Source organism: Pungitius pungitius, chromosome 19 (assembly GCF_949316345.1).
Source record: "Pungitius pungitius chromosome 19, fPunPun2.1, whole genome shotgun sequence".
In the NCBI taxonomy this organism is placed as follows: domain Eukaryota; kingdom Metazoa; phylum Chordata; class Actinopteri; order Perciformes; family Gasterosteidae; genus Pungitius; species Pungitius pungitius.
Window position 1 is genome coordinate 5,617,598 of NC_084918.1, and position 16,352 is coordinate 5,633,949.

Sequence of the window (16,352 nt, forward strand, 5' to 3'; positions counted from 1 at the left end):
AGTCTTTGTTTTTGTTAAGGTCAGCGTGTGGATTTGTTTACGTCTTTTATTGCATTCGTCAGTATAAAAGAAGGGAAACGTGTTCACTCACTTTGTTCTCAAGAGTTAGATTAAAAGAATTTTGATACATTTTAAATGCTTATGTTTCATATTTATATATATTATACAGACCAAAAAAACGTATTACTAATTACTTATTACTAATTTAAATTGTACCAGTTTAATTGTAGTACACTTCTTTAAACAATTTTTCATTCTCCATTCCCTCTTTTTCCTAAACAGAAGGCTGGTAGTTCTGAGACTCACCTTGAACACTGTTAAGATCTCTTCTGTTAGTGATCTTTTTAGGATGAAGGTCAGGTTCGGAGGAATCTTCACTGACCAGAATGCCCTGCTTGTAATGGTAGATCGTTGCTCCTTTGTATTCCTCATTTGGAATGACTGCGATGAGGAAACGGATCCGGTTCTTGTTCTTCTGTGCTTCTTGGAAAGCTTTGGCTTTTTTTCTCATAGAGGTCCAGACTTTATCTGAGTAGAACTACTCGTCTTCAGTGGTACTCCCCATTCTAGGAGAGTCCAAATATGTGGCCATCTCATCAAGGTAAGTGTCTCCCGGTTTGGTGGAGGTGAAAACAAAGCAAAAAGCATCGTCTACATCTCCAGCAAGAACCTCTCTGTCGAGCTCCGACTGATTTTTGAGGATCTTTGTTCCCTTCATGATCTCTACACAGGATCTGATGACGTTGATTTCTCTCTCCTTATCATCCAGCCACTTGGTTAGTTTTTCTTTACTGAATGGGGACTCGTCTCTGTTTTCAAAGGGTTTTCCTAATGAGCTCTCATCTTCTTTACCTTCACGGATGGAAGAGAGTTTCTCCTTCATGGTCCCCTGGAGGTTTGATGTATAGAGGTGACACAACTTCTAGAAAGTCATTAAATCATCTTTAATATGTGGAAAGTTCTCTACCACTTTGTCTTCCAGAAATTCGTTGCTTCTCATTTGGATTTCCCTCAAATCTTCAAGAGTACGCTGTATCTTCCCCACCAGTCCACTGTGGATCTCACACTTCAGCTTAGCAGCTTCTGGACATAAAGTAGTCAGTGGCATCAGCCAGACCTTCATTGGGACAGCTTTCTCTCCATTTTCCCCCGGCTTTTTCTTCCTCAGTCAGTTTGATGTCAACTTTGCCGTCAACACTAAATGAGGGGATCTTTTTTATCATAGCTTTCATGCTGCCCTCAATTTTTTCAATGCTGCTGCTGTCTAACTTTTCACTGTCAAACACAAAGAAAGCATTCGCCCCATAAAGGATGCCTGTGACTATGTGTGTTGCAGAGCTCTTCTTTATAACGTCCTTTTGTTGGGGTTCTAAGGTCATCAGGTCAGTCATTGACAACTGTTCCAAGTGGGTTGTAGATTTGTACTGACCAGTCACTCTGCACTGATTTTTGAATTCTTTGTGATCTTTCAGATATTTGGCAGATCCTTCCACTTCAATCAGTCCAGAGAGGAAGCTGACCTTCAGAGAAGCATCAACATCCAGCAGAAAGGACTTTGATTCAATGGAGTCCGATTCAGTAATGACAAAATTATTACTGGGTTTAAAACTTCTAATTGTCTTCCCTTGTAGAGTCTTATCATCCCACAACGCCAAACCTTTAAAAATATCAAAACACAAAGCAGTAGGATTATTTCGTTAAAAAAAAATTAATTCAACCAATTCTAAAAATAGAAAGAAGAAGTTACTTCTTATGGCAGAAGGTGTGTCTACTTGTCGTTGTCATTTTTTTCTTTTAGATGGTTTGCCAATTAAATGGCCCATGATACAAATCCAGCTAACAACCTATTTGACTCCAAAAGATCAAGAAGCAGAGACACCTTCAGAAAAACTGAAAGTTCAATTGCCTGACTAATCTTAGGATAATCAGCAAATAAACCTCCTTCCTTTAATAGTAAATATACATGTGTGAGGATTGAATAGTAAATGCTTTCAAAGTCCCTTTACAAGGCTGTAAAAGACATTTACACAGATAAATCATTTTAAAAACAACAATGTAAACCAAGACTTACTGTCATGTCCAGGAAACGGTGTTAGTCAGGTTGCCTTGTGTCTGTCTTGTGAGTTCCTGTTTTATTTTGAAAAATAACCTTCCTCTTGTTTCAGGCAATTCTGATTGTTTCCACCTGTGCCCCTACCCTGTGTGTGTATATATTGTCTGAGTTTCCTGTTGTCATGTGCCAGTTCGTCTTGTCCCAAGCCAAGGAACCAGCGTTTGTATCTATCGCCAAAGCTTTTCCATGTTTTCTTTGTACCTTGTTCAAGCTCAACTTGTGTTTTGACTCCTTTATTACAGCCTAGTGTTTATGTTCTAGATATCTTTGTTCTTAGGATTAGTACAGGGTTTTTCCTTGACTAAAAGCGTTTTCATTTTAGCGGCTCTTGCCCTTTTTGTCAATAAAGTTGTGCGTTTGGGTTCAGGACCATTGTCCGGTCGTGACACTTACCTGTGATCAGTGCATCTCTTTGAGCATCATAGAGCATTCCCAGGGTGAAAGGTCGACCCAGAGCAGCAACTTCTATTTGCTTTGAGGCCATTTCACCAACCTGATGAGAAAAGCTTTACATATTACAGTATTATAAAATGTATTTTTCATTTTTCATTTGCTTTTTTTCAACACAAAAGGGAATCCTTAAACAACGCTGCTGTTGAATCAACACCATTAAACTGTGAACATCGTTGACAATAAAGTACAGCCTCTCGTACCTTAATGCTTAAAAATAAACATAATAAATAAAATAAATAGTAAATAATCAAGACAGTATCAATAGTTAGCCATATAAATGATAAAAAAACAAGTTATAAATCCTATTCTTTACATATTTGCGCATCGACACCTACAAATGTTTATACATGCTACATATGGTCTACATCAGGGGACTCAAGCTCAAATGACCTGGGAGCCGCTGGAGGCAGTATCTGGGTGAGGCAGGTATCCCACAGAAAAGTCCAAACTTCTCAATTGTCATTACTAACACTTATTACTTACTAACTACTATTTAACTATGGGTTCTTCTGAACATGAATAAAATATTGAAGAACAATATTGAATATGAATATTGTTCTGAAGATTATAGGGGGGGGGGGGGGGGGGGGGCTGTGGATTGCGTTCCCATCAGATTTTGTCCCCACACCCCAGTCACAAGCAGATACACCGATATACACGCTTTTCTGTTCAAAGCACGGGAATCTGAGCGTCGTTTTATGTGCATTGTGGGACCTGTGCTCGTTGTAGCTGCGTTGTCACATGTAGCTACTTAGCGATCAGGCACCTTGTGATTTACAAATGAAGCACTGGATACATCATGACCTGTGCGAAAAAGAGCGAAAAACTACAAATTTTACGCTTCTGCTCTCCGCGCATCCAAGGCCATTCTCTCCCGGCTCTCTAGCTCTCTCTCACTCTCACGTTCTTTCAGGTTAACATCGTTCAAATAGGTTGCCAGATTTCCATAGAAAACACACCGTAAACGCGCCTTAATAAGTAGCGGAAAAAACACCCAATCTGGCAACACCAGCCACCAGTGTCGCACTGCGCATGCATCATCAAAATAAAAGAAATGCATGGAGGCGACAGCTGCGTGTAGCAAAGAGACGGCATATAATAATTTAAATGAGTTTTATGAAGTTACATGACAAGGTCGTGAGGATGAGAGGAATCTGACCTTTCTTTGCACCTTAATGATAACTGTCGTGTTTTATTCCTTATTTAAAAAAGACCATTCAAGCAGCACGTGTTTTAGAATATATTGTAGGGGTCAACGCTGCAGCTAGTGTGGAGTGAATGGACAGCAACATTAAAGCAACAATGGGATCTGGCTATTCGATGGGGTTGTGTAACATCTCTCAACAGCAGGGTGTTTTGAGTCAGTATGTGGAGACAGATGCACAGCATCTGTTAGTTTTAGGGGGTTATGTGAGGCCAGTGGCTTGCTAAGACCTTGGACTCGTTCGGTCTTAGTTAATTTGCATAGAGGAAGGAGGGCGGGGTGCCAACCAAAGCATCTCCGCTAAACACTCGGCAGGGAATGGGAAGTTGATCCTCATTGTCACGGTTTTGGTTCATGTCTTGTTTTTTTTGTAGTTTAATGTCTCTCGTGTCCCTGGGGTAACTTCCTGCCTTGTCCTGTCTTCCCATGTGATTGTCTGCCATGTCCATGATTTTTTCCACCTGTGTTTTCAATCACCTCCCATGTGTATATAAGCCATGTTAGTCTCTTGACCCTGGTTCGACTCATTCCTTGTTTGCATGTTGTGGTTCATGCATGTCGTCGGTGTCATCGGTGGAACCTTGTCAGAAGTACATCTTGCCTGTATCCCCAGTCATAGTGTCTTTGTTTTTTCCCCTTCTTGGCACTTTGGGATTTTGGATTCATTAAGTTACTTTTCGCAAGAACTCTGCGCCTGAGTCCTGCCTTTGCTCACACCTCAGCTCTGACAGAATGACGTGATCTCCAAATGTCTCAGCGGAGTTGGGTTCCCAGAACCCATTTCAGGGGACCCGCCTGGCCCGGGGTGGCCCGTGCTTTGTTTGCAGGCTTCCGGATCCAAAGGCGTCGAATTGCAATAGGAACGGGTCCTGAAACTGGTTGCCTGCCTCCAGGCCCCCTACGGCGATCCCGCCGGGCCGCAGTAACCTCAGATTCTGACCCTGGCTCCAAGGCTCTCGCCCACAACCCCGGCTCCACAATGCCCGACCGTGCCCTCGACTCCAGTTCCGGCCCTAAGACTCGTGCCCCCTCCCTCCCGTCCCCTAGTCCCCTCCCCCCTGCCCTTTGGGGTTTTGTGGGCCGTCTGGAATCCGGCCCTCGAGTGGGGGGTTGTGTCAGGGGTTGGACCGGTGCCCCCGAGCCCTGGCCTACAGTGTCCCGCAGCTGGGGCCCCGAGTCCGGCCCACTGCGTCATGCAGCTGGAAAATTAAAATTGAAAAGTGAAACATCTCATCTTTATGTGTCAACACATTCAAAGTTGATGCCAAATCATTTCACAATAACAGCTTTTTAACATGAGACAGCAGCCTGTAATTTACTGTTGAAACATTTTGTTTAATCACTTTGTAAAAAGAACACAGGGGCCTTTAACCTCATGTGGTTATGGTGAATAATTTAAATATATAGCTTCAGCCATTCAAATAAGTCTACTAAATGTAGATTTTTTTTAATGGGAAAATATTTATAATTATAATATGATTTAAAAAATCAAAGTGTGTGCTAAGTTTCTTGTTAACTAAAGACATCAATTTCACTTTTAAATTCATTTAATACCATTTCTCACAGATGGCATTCATCTTTATAATGCTCCCTATTAGAACCAGAGTAAATGTTTGTTTTTACTGCTTTTCTTTTAATTTTGTAGTATAAGGTTGTTCATTCAACTTGTTCCCAACACAAAAGGTATTCATTCTGTTGATACAATTGAATTGAATGTCAATTCATTCCAGGTCTGAAAGGTAGTATTTAATACAAGACTGTTGGAAATAAATATGTCTTTATTTATTTATTTTCAACAATATTTCAATATTTACTTTGCATGTAACCATGTTTTTAACAAAGACAGGAAGAACATTCTTCAGATAAATGAAATGGACTAATCACATCTCACTGAAAATTGGAAAATGCTCAGTGTTTGTCAGGCAGAGGAGACTGAAGCAGTGGTTTGACTTGGCTTGGCTCATCTAAGACAAAACGCCCAAATAGTTTGAGAGCAGCATGTTCATTGCAAGGCTGCGATTATGTCAAAAACAGATGAGAAACGGATGAGAAAAAAAGTGTGGCATGAGGTCCCAAAGGTAATCTACACTACTTTGCATGTTAACAAGAGGTTGAGAAGGAGAGAGAGGGATGAAGCTATTTTGCCAGGTGCATCTCTCATGATGATGCGTGTTTTCAGGGAGACTAGATGGGCATGGCCTGTTCTTTGTCTTTAATAGCCGGGACAGATCGGAGGACAAGTGCCGTACGGATCGAGCCTCGGATCTGGCTATTCGATTCGGGAGCGTAACATATCTCAACAGCGGGATGTTCTGAGTCAATATGTGGAGACAGATGCACAGCATCTGTTAGTTTTAGGGGGTTACTAAAGACATCAATTTTACTTTTAAATTCATTTAATACCATTTCTCAAAGATGGCATTCATTTTCATAATGCTCCCAATTAGAACCAGAATAAATGTTGGTTTTTACTGCTTTTCTTTTAATATTGTAGTACAAGGTTGTTCATTCAACTTGTTGATTCCCAACACAAAAGGTATTCATTCTGTTGATACATTTGAATTGAATGTCAATTCATTCCAGGTCTAAAAAGTAGTATTTATTAGCAGACTGTTGAAAATATATATATATATATAAAGAATGTTGTAGTTTTAGCTTCATGTGCTCAGATTGTGGTCTAGTGCTTACCCTGGACTGGTTGCCTGCTATTCGCAAGGTGTCATGTGATCAGGTTGCTTGATACAATTTGCATGCGTTTGTCTGTACACTACCACCTGTACCTATTGGTCCTGTTAATATTGACCGTGAGGCGTAATTGTCAGCGGTCTTAAGCCCCCAAGTGGTGGAAGGTTAAACAAAACAAAATAGTAGCAAAATAACACACTTTGTTTCAAACTTTTTTCTGTCTAAATCAACAATACTTAGTCATGTGATCAGCTTATGTTGATAATATTGTGGTTTGATTTATTTGTAGTTTCATCTTTTCTATTCATTTCTTTACTGACTTTATCTATCTGACTCATGGTGAGGACCCACACATCCTCACAGACCAGGGACTTTCAATAATACACACACTGGAGATCTGGATTCTTCAATTCACATAGATTCATTGGAGCAACAACACTTGAATAAAGCGACTAACTGGATCATTCTGGTCGGCTCCCGTTCTGTCTCCTAGCTTCTACATACACATGAGACCGTTGTCCCACAGCTGGTGTCTCTACACTATCTTGTCCGCGTCAGGTACAGTCAGAAACTCATTCATTGCTCAACCACAAATTCTACAGCGACTACACGTCACAATGTGAGAGAGTTCACTTCTAAAAAGGCCCTGAAAGAACCCAGTCCAACCAGTCTAATCATACAATCTAAATGTGTATTTGGTTTGTATCCATTAAGGTTGTAAAAATTCATACGTAAACGGTATGCTACAATCACTTTTCTTGGATTGCGTCATTAATGGCAGTATGCATTGTGTCCTTGCTTTCTCTGATTCTACCAGCAGAGGTCATCAGAAGGTGCAGTGCTTTTTAATCTGGATCTTTAAAGTCAACATCTCAATACTGCTTATTATCACAACATCTGGATGTCTGAGCTTCTCTGTTTAGCCTGACGTTTGTGAAGATTTTACTACTAGATCTATTCATTAGTAAGCAATTAGTAGTCTGAGTGACCAGCAGTAGTGGATACACGTGAAGCCTTTCACACAAGTCTGGCCGAGAACAGGCTGCTCTCTGCAGGTTGACGTGAGGCTGACCACCCGGTGATGGAGACGTCACTCGGTCTTATTAACTATTCCTCACATCTCCCCCATCCTCGGAGAAAATTGTTACGAAGGCTGACTGTTGACAAACCGACCGCAGAAATGTTGCTTAAACAACTTACTTACTCCAGTGTGGACTGCCAGATGACTTTCCGAAGTGTAAAAATGACAGGAAGACGTGAATTGCATTTTGTATGAAAGTAGCTGCTATTCCTAAAAAAGTCCACTGGGAGTGGCACTGAGTGGGTGCATGCATTATTTAGGAGGTCAACGCCAGCGCACCTCCGGTCGACGATGATCCGCGTGACATCAAAGTGGACAAGAGATCGACAGTATGCGGGGCCCAACCTAAAATGAGTTTGACACCCCTGGTATACAGAGTATCTATGTAAGTGTCTCACTAGTGTGTGTGAGAACATTTCAGTAAGAGAACGTAAGAGTGTTTCATTGGTACGTGCGAGGTTTAAAAATTCGACAAATACTTGTGAGAATCGCAATACAGTTTTTTGGTGCGTTCTTTATTCATTTTAATGGATGTGCAGTAAACTTTCTGCTTGCCAAACCCATTCAACTTTATCTGTTAAGACATTCAAAGTCAATGTCAAATCATTAGTGAATAAAGAAGCAAAGATATTTATTGTGAGACTGCAGCCTGTTTGTATTTTAATGTTGAAACAGATTGTTTGATCACAAAGGGTTCTTGTACCCTCATGTGATTGTGGTGAAATATATTTAAATCAGAAATCATGATATCAGATTTCTTGATATTATGAGAGCCAGTTCCATCAGAGCGTTTGATGCATTTCCGCACACCTAGTTGAGAGAACAGAAATATGTTGCATTAACCTACTCTGAACTAATTACTTGGACACAGTTAACTTAAAATTTAGCGAGTTTCAGTTACCTTGGAAATGAACTGAAACTGCCTTTTTTATAGAACACATACAATCACATACTTACATATGAGAATCAAGTGTTCATTCACTTTTCAGAAGAAAGTTTTTTTTTTATATTGAATGCAAACAAAGTGGAGCTTAAGATCCTAAGAAGTGAATATGATTCACTTTATAATTTTGTGCAATTGTGAGTGTTGTTCATTTGTAATGAATACAATATATTTTATTTTGTTGAAAAAAAGAACAGTGAATAAATCCAAATATGTGGGTTGGGTTGAACTTCTCAGAAAGAACAATGGACCCTGAAACCATTATCACTCAGGATGTGTTTTTATTTTCAGATAATTTTGTGAGATGGTGTTTTAGAACCCGACTCGTGTTTGTAGTAGATGATTTATATGCTCTCAATGAAGAGTTTTTTTACAAAGCACAAGGTGATAGATTCATTCAACATCTCACTCTGTGTTAGTTAATGTAAAAGTTGCTCTCTGCACAGGAGTTACTGTTAGACACAGACATACAAAGATAATATGAGAGGAATGCAGTTCATTTAAAGATAAAACATTTTCTTCTACAATAAGTGTGCACATTAAAACATTGTGGGAAAGTACCTTGTTAAACTTAATAGTTAAATAGAATGAAAGTACAAAATTAGTGTGAAGCTCTCCGAACGATTTACAAAATTACAGTAAAATTTAAATTAAAGTAGTTATTTGGTAATTACGCTATACAATTTTTACCTACATTAGTGTGTGCAAAGCTCTAAACAGAATGAGAATCGAAATTATAATATGATTGACGAATACAGTTAAATCTGACTTTGAAGCAGGAAGATTTTTGAAGTGCTGCATAAACTGAACAAGAACATTTTACACCTGGAATTTTTAAAAAATGGTTCAAGCCAACATTGGATGCCATTTAAAAAAAAAATTTAACAGACCAAGGATCCAACAAGTCACCAGCATTGGTCCTATTGAAGAGGACGCAGGTAGGCGGAGTTGCCTTCATTGTGAACCCAGAAGCCTGGGTACAAAGGCTCAGTGAAGGTGGTGTGAAAGGTGTAGAGGTGTGTCAGTGTGTCAGAGGAGACTTTGTAGAAGGACAGAGTGCCTGCAGGCCAGTCCAGATACACACCAAGAGTTGAGCAGCCACCAGAGGGAAGATGAGATTCCCACACCTTTCCATTGTGCCATGCACGAAGTAGGGGTAAGAAACGTGTTCCCCCCTGGCCAAAAGCCCACGATAGGGTATTATTTCCAAATTCGCTATCATGACCCTTGCCTTTTCTTACAAGGGTCTTGTATGCAACAGCTGCATAAATACGTTTCCTAAACGAAGGATTTTCCCACTCAACCTCCCAGTAATGGCGCCCAGATAAACCCTCTCGGCACAACACCTGACTGTGTACTTTAAACCTCTCTGGCTTATCAGGATATTTTTCCCCCTTTGATCCACTTTTTACCTTCTTGTTTCCATCAGACAGAAGGAGGTTGTTGTTGACAGTGTTTGGGTCCAGGGTGAGATCACAGGCATCTGATGAAGAAAATCAAATTAATTCAGGTCTCTAGTTTCTGCAGAACATTAATTAGCATTTGATTTAGAAGCATAAATAAACTTACACCAAATCAGATCTCTTCTGGCCGTGATCTTTTCAGGATCAATGTGAGGTTCTGAGAAATCTTCACTGTCCAGAATGCCCTGCTTGTAATGGTAGATAGTTGCTCCTTTGTATTTCTCATTTGGAATGACTGCGATGAGGAAACGGATTCGGTTGTTGTTCTTCTGGGCTTTGGTGAAGTCTTGGAAAGCTTTGGCTTTTTGTCTCATAGAGGTCAAGATTTCATCTGAGTACAACCACTCGTCTTCAGTGGTACTCCCCTTTCTAGGAGTGTCCAAATATGTGGCCATCTCATCAAGGTAAGTGTCGCCTCGTTTGGTGGAGGTGAAAACAAAGCACAAAGTATCGTCTACATCTGCAGCAAGAACCTCTCTGTCGAGCTCGGACGGATTTTTGACGATCTTTGTTCCCTCCATGATCTCTACACAGGATCTGATGACGTTGATTTCTCTCTCCTTATAATTCAGCCACTTGATTAGTTTTTCTTGACTGAATGGGGACTTGCCTCTCTTTTCCAAGGTTTTTTCTAATGAGCTCTCATCTTCTTTACCTTCACGGATGAAGGGGAGTTTCACCTTCATGGCCCCCTGGAGGTTTGATGTATAGAGGCGACACAACTTCTGGAAAGTGTCTAATTCTTCTTTAATATGTGGAAAGTCATCTACCGCTTTGTCTTCCAGAGATTCATTGCTTCTCATTTTGATTTCCCTCAAATCTTCAAGAGTACGCTGTATCTTCACCACCAGTCCAACGTCAATCTCACGCATCATCTTAGCAGCTTCTGGATATAAAGTAGTCAGTGGCATCAGCCAGACCTTCATTGGGACAGCTTTCTCTCCATTTTCCCCCAGTAACTGTGGGAGTTGTCCACAAGTCTTCACTGCATCTTCCAATGTTAATGGGATGCTTTGGAGGTTGAAGTCTCCAAAGAACTTGCAGGAAACTTTAGCACTCAGGGCTTTTTCTTCCTTTGTCATTTTTCGGCTCACCTCTGCCGTAATAGTAATTGAGGGAATCTTTCTTATTATAGCTTTCATGCTGCCCCCAATTTCGCCAACACTGCTGCTGTCTAACCTTTCACTGTCAAACACAAAGAAAGCATTCGCCCCATAAAGGATGCCTGTGACTATGTGTGTTGCAGAGCTCTTGATGATAACGTCCTTTTGTTGGGGTTCTAAGGTCATCAGGTCAGTCATTGACAACTGTTCCAAGAGGGATGTAGATTTGTACTGACAAATCACTCTGCTCTGATTCCTGAATTCTTTGTGATCTTTCAGGTAATGGGCAGATCCTCCGACCTCAATCAGTCCACAGAGGACGCTGGCCTTCAGAGAAGCATCAAGATCCAGCAGAGAGGACTTGGATTCAATGGAGTCAGATTCAGTAATAACGAAATCACTGCTAGGTATGAAACTTTGATTCGTCTTTACTTGTAGCGTTTCATCATCCCACAACGTCAAACCTTAAAAAAATTAGAAAACACAAAACAGTCATTTTGGGAAAAATAAATGGATTCAATCTGTTTACTTGTGGTCATATTTGACATTCTGACATGACAACACTGACATGTTCAGTGAATCACAACACATCTACTTTATATTGTAGTTTAACGTGTCCATAATGATAATGGAATATCTTTATTATCCGATTATTGACCGACTGTTCCTGAACATGACGTCATGTCAGACCTTGCAGTCTTAGTTCATCCTAAGCACATTTCATGAGGAGTTCAACGTAGAAGTTGGTCATTCCATCTCTCCAGATTTTACTTTTCATACCAAGACTTTTTTGTCTTGAAATGTTCAAATCTTAAAAATGTTTCACTTTGTTTGTTTTCTTGTAATAACGTTACTTATCTTGGCGGAGCTAGCTCTGTGACATTAGCCAAGGTTTATTAGCTAACATCACGGTCAGTTATGTGAATACTTTTATTAACTCCTTGAAGACGATTGTAGTGAATTTGCCTTAAACTACTTCAGGTGCAGCCCAGGTGGCGAGTCTATTCCACAAATGCGTGTTGATGCATAGTTAACGCATACCCATGAACCTTTTGGAAGCACTGTCGCTATCTAGAGGTCCGAGTTGAAACTACACTTGGTTGATCAACACTGAATTGCATTTCGGCAGATGTCAATTTTGCAGGCAAATTCAGCAGATTTTCCAAATACGAGCAGAGGATAAAAATATGTACCAGTTTATTGGTGGCTCCTACTGCTAATAAACCAAAACAGACTACTACAACTGTATGCTATATAATTTGCATATTACTGTACGTTGCGTCTTAGCTGCGGTAGGCACAACGGTTGGACATCATTAAATATTTTGTTTAGGAAAAGTTTTAGAAATTTGAATTTGTAAATATACTTCAATTACCATTATGCCCAATGTCAGTAATTTGCCTCATACCTAATTTTAAATAATGTATATATTTTTATTGTATGAAATTAAAAATGCACACTTAATTTAGCATCTGCATTAAAGCCCAAAAATGATTTCATCGGAAAATAATTCAGGCAGTTAATGGTTATTGAAACAAGTTTGGAAAAAAATTGTTTAAGATCTGTATGTGCTACTTTCAAACCAACAACCTACTATCTTAACGTTAGCTCACTTATGAGTTAAGCTCCTTTCCAAAACAATAACATCAAGCTCAGTATTTGCCCTAGTTTTACAACTTTGCTGGGTGGACAGACCGGCCGACAAGGGAGCGACACGCGTTCTCTGTCCGCTGATTAAACCACAGGGTTCTTCACGTGAAAACATTGAAAACATAGCAAATCAATTTAAAAACAGTCAAGAACATTGATTAGAACAAAACAAAAACAGTTGAAAAGATAAAAAAGAGAAGGTTAACAAATATACAGTATATATATATATATATATATATATATATATATATATATATATATATATATATATATATATATATATATATAAAAATCTAAAAGTCCTGTTAACTTTCCATTACTGCCAACATTAATACATCAACACATTTCTTTAGATTCATGCTGCACAACCTCAGGACATTACGCCCCCTTATTGCGCAGCGCAGGTTGTGGTACAGGCAACAGTCATCTCACGCCTTGACCACTGTAACTCACTCCCAGCAGGTCCACCTGCAAGCATGATCTCACCTCTGAATGGCACTTACTTATAGCACTTTTGTATTTTTTTTTCTTGATGAATTTGTACTTTCTTGATTCATGTTGCTCTGGTTCTGTTCCCCCCTGGATTGAATCCATTAATTGTAAGTCGCTTTGGATGCAAGCGTTAGCAAAATGGGGAGCGGGCTGCCTCCGATATATAACTGGAGCCAAAAGCCTCTCTTCCTTCCGTCGCTTCTTATTGTCTTATCTTTGTACGTTTCGTCCCATTCAAACACATTTCCTGTCTCTCATTCAACACAGTCTGCCTTCATTCCTTTGTTTACCATTCTCTTCCCCAAGTCTAAGTGTTTCCCTTTAGGTTTGAATGGTCATACTCTGAAGAACTTGGAGGAACCATCCGAAGAGGAGACTGAAAGCAGCAGATCAATAGCTGACTGCAGGAACAGCGTGGTGCAGAGTGGTGGATACGTGCACAAAAAACTGGCACGATTAAGGGAGGCTGTGAGGCAAGAGGTGAGGAATTTTTTCAGTTTAAATCAGGTCTAACCATGCTCGTCATTTGCATTCTTTGTTACAACGGATCTTGAGTGTTTTTCATTTACTATAAATCACCCGGCTTTGTGGCATAAAAACTTACGGGGAAACTTTGTTATTTGTTCCACTTTATAACATAGTTATAATATAACATTAATAAATAAATGAAAAACACAAACTTGTTTCCTATAACAGATTGTTGACGACTAGATTTTTTTTCTTTATTCAATACAATAAGAATGAATGTAAATAAGGGCTGTCAAAAATAGCGCGTTAACGGCGTTAATTAGCTGTTTGTTGTTAATTACGTCAATTTTTTTGACGCATTTCTTGCATGCGCAGTGTGACAAATTATTCAGGTCAGGAAAGTGCCTCTTGCTCTTCCCCCCCCCCCCGGTTCTCGCGCAGTTCTCAATAACTTATGTATTTATGTAAAAAATAATAATGATGATAATAATGATAATTATGTATCTGTGTCCTGTTATTTATCTTTAGTATGCATTTCAGAAAGAAAAAATGGTTAGGATTCAGGTGTGATTAATCATGATTAATCCACTGAAAATTCTGATTAATTTGATTAGAATTTTTAATCATTTGACAGCCCTAATGTAAATACAATGCAGAGTGCTTCGTTTGACTGGATTGGCCGACTGTGGAGACGCCTCTGATACAATGCGTGGGAAAACACATTTACTATTTTACCTGTCTTTCTAATTCTTTCGTTGTGTGTTTCACAGACTACAGGATTAAGGATTCTAGCCGGTTGCTGCAGTCAACTATTCTCATTCTTTACTTTATTAGTTCATGTGTGAGTGGATATAGTGGATATGGGTGCTAATTTTGTGCTTTATTGTTTACACTTAACGGTACACTGTTGATGATTTTATAATGAAGTAGCTGAGGTGCTTATGACTCTACTTTAGCCGGTTCACAATGTTTTCATGGTTATTTTTTCAATCTTCTTATATGTGATATATTTTAAGAGTTTGGGTGTGATACAAATGTCCCTCAAATATTTGTCTTGCCGACATTCAATGAACTGCAACAGTTATGTTAAATGTGTGGTATTTTAGCCTGCTTCCCTAAAACCTTATGGATGTTCAGAGTTCTGTCATGGAACTAAAAAGTCCTTGATGATTCCTTTAATAGTATAAATAATAATAAAAGGTTCAGGATTAAAAAATAAAATCATTTTAAAATCCGTCCTCCGTTCAAAATACAGATTACACCAATATTAAAATGATTTACCTATGACTTACCTGTGATCAGGTCATCTTTTTGAGCATTATAGAGCATTCCGAGGGTGAAAGGTCGACCCAGAGCAGCAACTTCCATTTGGTTTGAAGCCATTTCACCAACCTGATGAGAAAAGCTTTACATATTACAGCGTAGTGAGTTTCACAACAAAACCTTCACTCAAAGAAGACAGATGTCTTTGCACAAACTGCAGATGAGTTAAGCAGTAAATGTTCACCTGTCTCTTTCTGTCGTCACCTGGGGAAGTTGTGATGATCAGACGAGTCTTGTGAGAGTCTCCTGGTCGTTCAGCTGGAGCTTCCAGAGTGATGATCTGTGATGTCGTCCAACTGCTTTTATCCTGACGGAGAGCCTCCGTTGTGACTCTGCACATGACACGCCTTCAGGTGTTACTTCTGCAGAATCTTAACATTGTGTAATATCCCCCCAAAGTTTGAGCCTGTCAGAGAGCCTCCGCTGTGACTGCAGATGACACATTAACATCTTAACCGTATCCCCCCAGCCTAACTTTACCCACCAGAACATTGTGAAACACCCTCATTGAGATCCTTGTTACCTGTCGTCAGAGGGCATTTACGATGATCATCATGATTTAATATGAAGTTAAACAGAACAATTAGAGTGTTAAGTGCCGTGTTTTGTTTTGCTGTGTGGTTTGTGAGTGTGTGTGTGTGTGTGAGAGATTTTCATCAGGTGTGCTGGTGATGTCACTCCTGCAGCTGCAGCTGATCATCGAATCGGAAAGAGGATAAATGGCGGTGCCAAGCCAGAGTTGGAGGTGGTTGTGGCAGTGGAGGCGAGAGTGAGCAGAGAAGCGTTCGGTTCGGTTCGGTCCGGTCCGGTCGGTGACCAGTTGGAGACAAAACCAAAACGAAGAAGCCAAGCTCGTCTTCCTTTTAAAGATTGTTTTCAGTTGCTTTGTTGAGTTTTGTCCATTAAATACCTGTCTGTCAAGACCTCCGGGTGTATTATTTAACATTGTTTGCGTCCTCCACCCTTAGACCTTTTAGGGACGTAACATAGAGCATTTAGTTACGTGCTCAAAATCCTCTTTTAGTGTGCAATTCCTCTTAAATGTAACAGGCCCAACACATTAACACTTCTGTAGAGAACAGAGAAATAAGGAGACCAAAAGGTAAATATGCACAACTCCAGCTCATCCCTGCTGTCGTGGCCTCAGTTTTTATCACTAAAATCTTCTTTTAAAAAATGGTACCTTGTGGATAAAAAATGACAAGCTTCACTGGGTATGGATGTATTTATTGCAATATACAGTATTTAGATGAGCTGTGTACTGCTTTTGACCATAAGCCTGTGTTTCTCAAACTAAGGGGTGTGGCCTTCTAGTGGGTCGCAGCGGTATTTCAGGTTGGCTGCATGGGGAAATTCCACATTTCTTTAGTTCAA

At 39.8% G+C, this 16,352-nt stretch overlaps 1 protein-coding gene and 1 pseudogene across 1 annotated transcript; both read right to left on the bottom strand.

Moving 5' to 3' along the window:
- Nucleotides 1-129: 129 nt before the first annotated feature.
- Nucleotides 130-15,285, bottom strand: LOC134102913 (neoverrucotoxin subunit alpha-like; annotated as a pseudogene).
- On the bottom strand, nucleotides 9,400-15,235 carry LOC119198338 (neoverrucotoxin subunit alpha-like). The gene is made up of 4 exons (XM_062559054.1): nucleotides 15,163-15,235; nucleotides 14,948-15,047; nucleotides 10,049-11,509; nucleotides 9,400-9,962 (listed from the first exon to the last, which is right to left on the bottom strand). Exons 2-4 carry the CDS (start codon nucleotides 15,036-15,038, stop codon nucleotides 9,400-9,402), a joined length of 2,115 nt encoding a protein of 704 aa, XP_062415038.1. The 5' UTR covers nucleotides 15,039-15,047; nucleotides 15,163-15,235.
- Nucleotides 15,286-16,352: the final 1,067 nt, after the last annotated feature.

What these genes read in the sequence shown, in the direction of transcription:
- LOC119198338 (XM_062559054.1), bottom strand. Translation starts at nt 15,038, where the DNA reads ATGGCTTCAAACCAAATGGAAGTTGCTGCTCTGGGTCGACCTTTCACC. An exon ending in AAAAGATGACCTGATCACAG is followed by an intron (nt 11,510 to 14,947) that starts GTAAGTCATAGG and finishes AATTTTTTTAAG; the next exon opens with GTTTGACGTTGTGGGATGAT. An exon ending in CAGAAGAGATCTGATTTGGT is followed by an intron (nt 9,963 to 10,048) that starts GTAAGTTTATTT and finishes TTTCTTCATCAG; the next exon opens with ATGCCTGTGATCTCACCCTG.